At 25.9% G+C, this 11,428-nt stretch overlaps 1 protein-coding gene across 3 annotated transcripts in view; it reads left to right on the top strand.

Moving 5' to 3' along the window:
• LOC100200840 (uncharacterized) overlaps positions 1-11,428 on the top strand; it is a 117,594-nt gene that overhangs the window by 70,155 nt on the left and 36,011 nt on the right. For all 3 annotated transcript variants that reach the window (XM_065787928.1, XM_065787929.1, XM_065787927.1), the window contains exons 33-37: positions 376-921; positions 4,076-4,420; positions 6,591-7,575; positions 9,514-9,800; positions 10,088-11,410. In XM_065787928.1, the coding sequence (XP_065644000.1) occupies positions 376-921; positions 4,076-4,420; positions 6,591-7,575; positions 9,514-9,800; positions 10,088-11,410 (3,486 nt within the window). The remainder of the gene's footprint in view (positions 1-375; positions 922-4,075; positions 4,421-6,590; positions 7,576-9,513; positions 9,801-10,087; positions 11,411-11,428) is intronic.

Raw genomic sequence — 11,428 nt, 5'->3', positions numbered from 1 at the left:
GTTGTCAATGAGAAATGTTGCTCAAAAAAAGTTTTGCTAGATTTTTTTAAATAAAAATGTTTTGAAGATTTTTTTTTTCTTTACTGCTTTATTGCAGTCATTTTATTTATTTTTTTTTTTTTTTTTTTTTTTTTTATTATTTTTTTTTGTCTAAAATTTTCTAAAATTACTTTTATTCCTTATTTATGTTTTATTGAAAAAAGAAATCAGTTTCTAAGGGTAATTATTATTATTATTATTATTATTATTATTATTGTTGTTGTTGTTGTTGTTATCATTTTATTTGATATAAATACTTAAAATAAAAATTTAATTTGGTAATAACATATGTTAAGTTGAAAATATGTTAAAAATATTTAAACTAATCTATTTTAGGTTCTGCTCAGCCCACACAATGTCCTTTTGGTTTTTTTAGAAATTTAAGTCTTGGAAAGTCTGTTGATGATTGTTCAAAATGTACTGGTGGAATGTTTTGTAATGGTACTGGTCTTATTTCACCAACTGGGTTTTGTAAGCCTGGGTATTTTTGCCCAACCCAGTCAGTTAGTTCAACACAAGTTAAATGCATGCCAGGTAAGTATTGTCTTGAAGGCGCAGAATTTCCTCAAGATTGTCCTATTGGAACAGCTTCATCAAGTATTGGTTTAGAAAGTTCTTCTCAGTGTGAATTATGTCCAAAAGGTTTTTATTGTAACTCAACTGGCCAAATAAAACCAACTGCACCATGCTCTGCTGGTTATTATTGCCCAAGAGGTAGTACCAATTCAACAGCAGTAAGTTGCCCTGCAGCAATGCATTGTCCTGTTGGAAGTAGTGAGCCAAAATACTGCAGTGAAGGATATTATTCAAATTTTACACAAGCTGAGAAATGTCTTAAATGTCCATCAGGATTTTATTGTATAAATGATTTTGTTATTCAAGGTAAAATTTTATAATTTTAGAAATTTCGTCTTAAATGTATAAACCAAAAATAATTTATTTATAAAAAAGTTTTTAAAAAAAAAATCATTTTTTGATCATGCTAACATTTCCATGGTAATGTTTCCTTTCTCCTTCTGACATTTTTGGATCATGCTAACATTTCCTTTCTCCTTCTGAGTATTTAAAGTTGTGTTTAAGAAAGCTGTTAACTATTTTTAATGTAAAAATAGTAATAATAACAAAATAAAAATTTGGTTATTTTAATTAAAGATTAAATTATTATAGCAAAGTGTCATTTTGATAGCTACTAAAGTATTATGTAATTATAGATAAATTTATTTAATTTATTTACTCTAATTAATGCATTAATTAAATTCTTGAAGGTGTTTTTTTATATGAAATGTAAATATTTGGTAACTCAAGAAGATTAGATTACTATAGTAGTGTTGAAATTTTTAGTAAAACAGTTGATAAATGTTTTTAATTGTTTTTTTCATTTCAGTTCTTTTTTTTAACATCAAAGGAATACAATTTATATAAAAGCTTATCATAGCAAATGGTGTGGGGCTAAGGGAAAGTCAATAAATATGAAACTATTTGTAAAATATATTTTTTTAAATTTTGTCAATTTGCAAAGTAACAGATTAGTAGTTTGATTTTTATGGAACCAGAAAATAAAAAATACACTTAAAACTTATAATTATATTAAACACTAGCACATTACAAAAGTATTAGTAGCATCAAAAAGTAATGTTGTTTCTGTGCATGCTTCGCTTATTATTTATCGGCTCACTCTATACTTTAAAGTTGTGAAGTACAGAGATACTTGTTTACTCATAAATAACTTAAATTACTTTTTAAAGTAAAAAGAATTGTAGTGCAAAAGTTAAAAACCGAATGTTTTTCTTTTTATTACATTTAACTGATCTTAGCACTCAATTTTTTTTTGAGCTGTTGTTATGGAGCTGTGCATTCAATAACTATTTTCTAAGTATTTAAAGAGTTGGGAAAAAATGGTTGCTTTCGATATCTTTATGATTTATATATTTATATGATTTATATGATTAGAAATGTTGGCATTGGACATATAATCATATTATCTATAATTATACGTCCATATAATTGTATATAATAAAATTATATATAATATAATTATATGTAGTTATATATATATATATATATATATATATATATATATATATATATATATATATATATATATATATATATATATATATAATAATTATATGTAGATATAATATATTTTTATATAATATATTATATGTAGACATATGTTGGCATTGGGCACTAGTTATTTATATTATTGATTGAATCAGATTAAACTATTTTAGTGCTTTTTTTGCAATAATTTTTTATGATATAAAAGTCTTGCAATATCTAAAAAATAATAGATATTGTACATATTTATATATAATATAAATGTATATATACTATAAATACTACAACTTGTTTCTCCACGCAGCAGCCTTGTTCGTCAAAATTCATCAAGGAGTTGAAGAGTTGAGAAAGGGTTGCCTCCTTGACTGTAGTGGCCTAATGGGCCTTGGGGGAGGTGAATAAGATTAAAATAAAAAAGTACAATGGATAGTTATACATGTAATATTATATATATTAGAAATAATAATAATTTTTTCTATTTATTATTATTTTATACTTTCTATTAACCACATCAAATTTTAGAATTTTTTAAATTTTTTATAAATTAATGTAGATAATAACTATATATTAACAGTTTTCATTGTAAGTTATCATTAGTAAATATTCTTTGCCTTTTTTTAATAATAATCTGATATACAAATATGTATCAAATCATAATATATAATATTCATATATATATAGAGAGAGAGAGCCATGGCTAGGTCCCCCCACATCCCCTAGCCTTGAAGGGGGTAGCAATTTGAGGGAGCCCCTTTTTAAAATTTAAGGGCCCTATTGCAAATTTGAGGATTTTTTCCTTTTTTTTTTTTTTTTTTTGTAATATCTAGGAAATTTTTTTAGCTTTTGAAGCCCTAATGGCTGTTTTTGGGGGACCTCCAACCCACTAGCCACAGCACTGTATATATATGTATATATATAAATATATATATATATATATATATATATATATATATATATATATATATATATATATATATATATATATATATATATACACACACGAATATATGTATATATACACACACGAATATATATATATATACACACAGATATATATATATATATATACACAGATATATATGTATATATATATCTGTGTGTTTGTATATATATCCTACTATAGGGTATATAAATATACCTTATAGTAGGATATTTATACAAACACACAGATATATATATATATATATATATATATATATATATATATATATATATATATATATATATATATATATATATATATATATATATACATATATATATATATATATATATATTTATGGTACATATATATATATAGTATATATATATATATATATATATACACAAATATATATATATAAAAAAAAATATATCCATTTGGCTTTTTCAGGAAAAAAAAGAAAAAAAAAAGAATAATGAAAAAGAAGTTTTCTGCCATAGCCCTAATTCATAGTCAATGTAGCGGCACTCCTTGCATATTCTACCTATTTAGTCAGTTAATGTGTGTACTGAAGCCCCTAGCAGCAGGGTATTTCAGTATGACATCAGAAAGTTTTTCTAAACACACAATATAAATTAAATGTATATATACATATATATATATATATATATATATATATATATATATATATATATATATATATATATATATATATATATATACATATATATATATATATATATATATATATATATATATATATATATATATATATATATATATATATAATAATTCAATATTAATATATATTAGATAATAGATATTCAATAAACTCCATTATTACATTTTATAATCTTAGTATTGATTTTTTGTTTTTGATTTTTTCATATATTTAATTGATTAGGAGTGACAAGTTTTTTTTGAACCTTAAAAAATAAGTAACATAGTATTAACAATGTAAAATAAAAAATGATTAATTTATTCATATAATTTTGTTTGTCGTCAATTCTATATTTTAAAGTTATTTTTATTTTTTATTTTATTTTTTAATAGGAGATGCATCTTCTGGCATTCATATATGCCCACAAGGTTACTTTTGTCCTACTGGAACTGGAAAAAATTTTGTTCATTGTCCTATTGGTACATATAGCAATCGAACAGGGTTATCTAAAGAAGAAGAGTGTACATCTTGTGATGCAGGAATGTTTTGTGATGGTACTGCTTTGATATTTCCTTCTGGAGAATGTGATAAAGGTTATTTTTGTATCTCTGGCATCAGCACTAGAAGACCACAAATAGTAATTAAAAGGAACTGTTCAGTGCATTTTTCTGTTGTCAGTGTTGGGGGAAAATGCCCAGCAGGTTATTATTGTCCTCCTGGGTCTAGTCATTTTAAAGGTATGTTTGTATTACTAAATCTAATGTATGCACAAGTTTTTTGGATATATAAAGCCCTTTAAATGAGTTTTTTGAATTGTGGCTAAAGTTGTAACTAAATTTTTTTTTTTTAATTGTTTTTCAATTTTTTTATATCTTAAGCAGTTAGAGACATTTATTTTAATGATAATTTTTAGTAATTGCAAAAAATCAAAAAATTGTATACATAACACCTTCATATTTATATTGAGCAGATCAAATGGAATGCTGGCTAAAGTTCGCCATTATGTCAATCTGAAAACATTATTAAACATATATCATGTCATTTTTGGCTCGCATATACAATATGCTTGTCAAATATGGGGACAATCTCAACAGCAAGAAGTTTTAAGGATATCTCATCTTCAAAACAAAGCTTTAAAAATAATACATTTTCAGAATTACAAATCCAATCCTAAAGTGCTTTATCTTACTTCTAAGATCCTTAAACTATGTGACCTTGTTCAATTCTTGAATTGCCAGTTTGTCTGGAACCACCAACACAAAAACCTACCTCTTACCTTCAACAATTTCTTTCCAAAAAATGCAAATAATCGATACTATTTTCGATCAACTGATAATCTGAATCTTGTAGTCTTAAATCATCATTCTGTTACTTATGGATATAAGTCTATAAAAAACCAAAGTATAAAATCTTGGAATAACCTTCCCTATGACCTAAAAGCTCTCCATTCAATTTATGTTTTTAAGAGTAACCTACTCCATTCCTTCCTAATCAAATACAGTTTATAAATCCAAAGATATGTGTATCTATGTATAAGTGTTTGTGATAAGCGCATGTGAATAAGTGTGAGTGTATATGTATGTATGTGTATATGTATACATGGATGTGTATGTGTGTATGTGTATGTTTGTATATATTTATATGTATATATATATGTGTGCGTGTGTATGTAAGTATATATATGTATATATATTTATATATATATATATATATATATATATATATATTTGTGTGTATGTATGTGTATATATATATGTGTGTGTGTATATGTATATATATGTGTATGTGTATGTGTGTATATATATATATATATATATATATATATATATATACATTTTATTTTTATTATTATCATTATACTCTTATCATTGTATTGTTATTATTGTTACTACTACCACTCTTATTATTATCATTATTAGTATTTTACTCCTTTAACTTTTAATGCTTGCTTTGTTACAGCTATGGACGATTATTACTATTAGCATTAAAAGTATATTTAGTAGCTTTTGTTTACAAGGTTTTTACTTAAGATTAGTACATGTACTATTTGTAAACTTCCATAAATGTAACAACTATTTCAGAATATATGAATTGATTGATTGATATCATGTTTTGCATTTTTTATGTAGAAATGAGAAATAATGACAATTTGCTCTTAAACTTTGAATGAACGACTTTTATACTTTAACTTTAAATGAGTGGCTTTTATACTTTAAATACTTGATCTTTTTTTCTGCTTTTTAATATTTACAAACATATTTATAATTTTATTTATATCATTTTATAATATATTCTTTATGATTAAAACAATTTATTGTGTTTAAAACTCATGAACTGATAGTTTGTCCAAAAAGCTGTTCTGAGAAGGAACTTGACCTGCCATGTACATTTTAAATAAGCATTTGTGCTTATGTATTCCAGCCAAGACTTGGTATTCATTATATTGCTTTTAAAATATTTTTGGATTTTATGTTCATTTTTTTTACAATATTTTTTATAGTATATATAATGTATATATATAATGTTTTTGAATTGAATTAAAAAGTAAAATGATTCTTGTATATATATAAAAAAAATGTGTTTTTATATTTAAAAAAAAATCAAGTGTTTTTCTAATTTTATGGCCCCTATAAAGAGTTAACTAACCAAAACAATTCAATAGACATTAAAGAAACAGACAAAAATTATGATATACAAAATACTAATATACTAATATAAATGCAAATAATAATATACAAATATAATTATATGTTTTATATTTTTTATTATTTAACATTATACAATTATAATATGGTATATTCTGTATATTATTATATAATCATAAAACATAACTATTTTATTATAACATTCATAATAATTAAAAAATAACAAAACACAATAATTAAAAAATTTTCAATGTGTATTTAGCATGCTTACCTGGTACTTACAGTATCCAAGGATCTGGAAGCTGTTACATATGTCCACCTGGCTATTTTTGTTTAAACCAAACATCAAGCTATATTGAAAATATTTGCCCACAAGGTCATTACTGTCCTCCAGGAACAAAATATGGCACTGAATATCCTTGTGACCCTGGAACTTTTAATCCATTAACAGGTGCAAGTAATAATTTATCGTGCATACTATGCCCACAAGGATTTTACTGTGAGGGATATGGAAACAAAGTTGTGTCAGGTAAATGTTACGGTGGGTATTACTGTCCTAGAGGAAGCAAATCACCAACTCCTTCAAGTTATAAGTGCAAACCCGGATATTTTTGTCCAAATGGTTCATCAGAAATGACAAGATGCAGTGGCGGGAACTATTGCTCAACATCTGGATTAGATAAGCCTACAGGTCAATGTGCCCCAGGATATTATTGCACTATAACATCTACTCGACCAGATGAAAGAGTTTGTCCCTTGGGATTTTATTGCAACACGGGCACCGAAATACCATATGCCTGTCCAAGAGGAACATATTCACTCTTTGAACAAGGAGCAAATCAATCAGTTTGTATTCCTTGTACAGCTGGGCAATTTTGCAATAATTCAGCTATGACTTTACCAGGCTCATTATGTGCTGCTGGTTATTACTGCCCATTAGGGCAATTTGAAGAAAAACCTTATCCTTACATATGTCCAAAAGGTTTTAAATGTGTCGGTGGAAACATTGCTCCTGAAAAGTGCGAAAATGGAACCTACCAAAATGAATTTGGTCAAGTTAAATGTAAACCTTGTTTAAAGGGTTATGATTGTTATAATTTCTATAATTTTACTGAAACTTTGTGTCCAAGAGGATTTTATTGTCCTGAAAAGATAGCTTACTCAGAAATCTTCGGATGTCCAGCTGGTACTTGGTCAAATCGTACTGGTCTTAATGATTCCATAGAGTGTGATCCTTGTCCTCCTAAGTTAGTAACTTCTTTTATTCATCTTTTTTCAATAAAATAAATGAATGAAAATAGTGTTTGTTTCTATTGGTTTAATTCTCAAAATAAGAAATTATAATGAAATTGTTTTGTAGAGCAATTTGGTTTAGTGAACTAAATCTCAGAGAATAATAGGTCTCTGTAGCTAAGAGAGTCAAAGATCTCTGGAAAATTAGTATTTAAAAAAAGAAAATATTAAATTTTATTTGGTTTTTAACTTTGAAATTAAATCTATAGTTTTTAAACATTATACCTAGATGTTGAATTAAGTATTTATTTTCATTTAATTTTTTTGCCAATATTTTTGCTTTTTTGAAGTATGATCAAATATTTAAAGTTTTTTTTTTATTTACATATATTGAACATAAAAAATAAAAATTAGGTATAAATTAAACAGGAAAAATAAAGTAATATTGTAAATAAATAACAGTAAATTGAATAGTAACAGAATTGAATGACAAAACTGAATAAAGAAATAATAAAAATTTTTGAACACAGGTTACTTTATTTCGTTTTTTAGCAGCAGTCTATACAATAGTCAATGTAACATTGCTCCCTTGTTGCAGCAGGCTATAAGATAATAAATGTAGCAACACTCTTGTAGCAACAGGCTATAAAATAGTCGATGTAGCAACACTCCTCGCATGTTTTAAAAATATGTTTAAAAAAAAAAAAAAAAAAATATTAATTAAAATAACTTTCTAGTCATTATCGCAGTTTTTTAAAATATGATAAAACTTTTTGTACTTCCGCATTATTTTAATTGTTTTATCCAGGGATGCGGAGTCTCAAAAGGACTCCGGCTTTATATCTCTACTTTTTCCAAGTCTGTAGTGTCCAGAAGCTCTAAACATGTTTGTTGACTTATGATCTGCTATAAGAAAAAAATTCATGAGATTTAATGACTTGAAACTTATTGTTTTATGATTGTTCCTCTAACCTAAAAGTCCTAATTTTAATCCTATCAGTAGTCCATAAAGTTATTTAAATTTTAAGAGCTCCTGGATACCAAAAACTAGGATGAAGTAATCTTTTTGTGGCTTTCAAATATAGAGTCCTTTTTGGGACTCCGCATCCCTGGTTTTATCTTTTAGGCGACATTAAAATGAAGCTTAATTGTTAAAGTCTCGTAAATGTTGTTGAAAAAGACTTTTTTTACTGTAAAAGTTTCTTTCAACTATAATATAAGGATTTATATATATATATATATATATATATTAGTTTGTGTGTGTGTGTGTGTGTGTGTATATATATATGTATATATATACATATATATATATATATATATATATATATATATATATATATACATATATCTATATATATATATATATATATATATATATATATATATATATATATATATATATATATATATGTATATAGATACACATATATATATATATGTATATTATATATATATATGTGTGTATATCTACATATATATACATGTATATATACATATATATACATATATATACATGTATATATATATATATATATATATATATAAATAAATATAAATATATATATAAATATATATATATATATATATATATTATATATATATATATATATATATATATATATATATATATATATATATATATATATATATATACCTTATATATTATTTTTATAATATATAAGGTATAAGATTTTATATTATAAAAATCTTTTATCACTCCAATATCCTCCTTTTCCTCCTAACTTAATAATATTATCAAACAATTTTTTTAGAAGGTAAAAGTGTTTTTTATGTTTTGAAAAAGCTTTTTAGCTTTACTTTTACTATTATGCATATGGTATGGATTTCATAGTTGATATTAATTACTTATAATTTATACTTATAATATATTGTTCATTTAAATTAATTTTTATATATTGTATATATTAGTTTCATGCTTTAAACACTTTTAGATATTTCTGCAATAAGGTTGGTTTAACTTCTCCAGAAGGTTTATGTGAAAAAGGCTTTTTTTGCAATGGTAGTGCTACAAATCCAAAACAACATGAATGTCCAATAGGTTATTATTGTACTGAAGGTTCTGAAAAACCTACACCATGTCCACCAGGTTCTTTTGGCTTACTTCCTAAGTTAACTAATACTAGTGATTGCATACCATGCAGTCCAGGAAAATGGTGTGATTTGGTTGAAAATGTTTTTATTGAAAAAAACTGTTCTGGTGGTTTTGTTTGTGTATCTGGTATATTTTTTTTTTTCTCTTTTTTTTTTTACTAATTGTAGTGGATGGCTTAATGCAACTACTTTTAAAGATAAAAAAGTGTACCCCTTTATTTTTTTCTTAATATATTAATGGTTATATTAATTAAAAACTGTGCCAGGATGTAGAACCTCTTTTTTAAAAATAAAAAATTTTAATATGAAATCATTCAGGATTCTTTATTTTAACTTTATTCTTTATTTCACTTTAGAACTAGATAAAACAATAAAAATTTTAGTAGACAAAAAAATGAATAACATTGTTTTTAGGATCAGCAAGTTCTAAACCAATAAATAGTTCTCATGGATATATATGCCCCATTGGTCATTACTGTATTGAAGGAGGTTTAAAGCCTATTTTATGCGATGCTGGTTTTTATGCTCCAATTAAAGGACTAAATTTTTGTTTTAATTGTCCTGCAGGCTTTACTTGTCCTAGTAAAGGATTATCTGAACCCTTAAGTTGTCCTTCAGGATTTTATTGTTTAGAAAACACTATCAATCACACAGGTATAGCGTGTCATGAAGGTTCCTACAATCCATTTATGAATAAGACAAGTGTTAAGGATTGTTTGCCGTGTCCTTCTGGATATTTTTGCAATAATACTGGACTTTCTGGTCCATCTGGTGAGTGTGATGCAGGTTTTCTTTGTTTAAATGGTTCTGCCGTACCTAATCCTTTGTCTGGTTTATGCCCTATAGCTAGTTATTGTGAAAAAGGAGCAACTTTTTCTAAATTATGTCCACCTGGAACTCTTGGTAGAAAGGATTTTTATGGGGCAAAATCAATTTCCGATTGTGTCCCATGTGAACCTGGAATGTATTGTGAAAGCCCAGGTTTGTCAATTCCAACAGGACCTTGTGAAAAAGGTTATTTTTGTCCACCATATGCAAAAATAAGTATTAAAAATCCTCAACATTATATGTGTCCAAAAGGTTTTTATTGTCTAGAAGGATCATCACAACCAGCACCATGCCCACCTGGTACTTATCAGCCATCAGAAAATGAATGGAGATGTCTTGATTGCATTGCTGGATATTATTGTCCAGAAAATACGTCTCAACCTTTAATATGCCCACCAAATCACTACTGTGTTTTTAATACTTCTGTTCCTCTTCTTTGTCCTGATGGCACGTTCACAAGTAATAATGTTACAGGGTTAACTAATCCAGGATCTTGCAACCCATGTCCTCCAGGTAAATATTGTATTAATGGAACTTTAAACTCATGCGATGGTGGTTATGTCTGTATTACTGGTAGCAAAGTTCCTAATCCTACTGATGGAATTCAAGGTATTGAATGTCCCCAAGGTTACTTTTGTCCACCTCAATCATTAGATAAAATTCCCTGCACAAATGGATTGGTAATTTACCAAAAAGGTCGATCAAATTCTAGTGAATGTCAACCTTGTCCAAAAGGTTACATTTGTACTGGTAAAAGTACTATTCCTGTTGCTTGTGATAAAGGGTATTATTGTCCAGAGGTTCTTACAAGAAAAGCATGTGAAAAAGGATTGTACAATAGTGAAATAGGAGCATTTAATGCTTCATCTTGTCTTGATTGCCCAGCTGGATTTTGGTGCAGAATTGAAGGTAATTTTTGCTCTTTTT

Source organism: Hydra vulgaris, chromosome 01 (assembly GCF_038396675.1).
Source record: "Hydra vulgaris chromosome 01, alternate assembly HydraT2T_AEP".
NCBI lineage: Eukaryota > Metazoa > Cnidaria > Hydrozoa > Anthoathecata > Hydridae > Hydra > Hydra vulgaris.
Note: the sequence above shows the minus strand (reverse complement) of the source record. Positions and strands in the feature narration are given on the sequence as shown.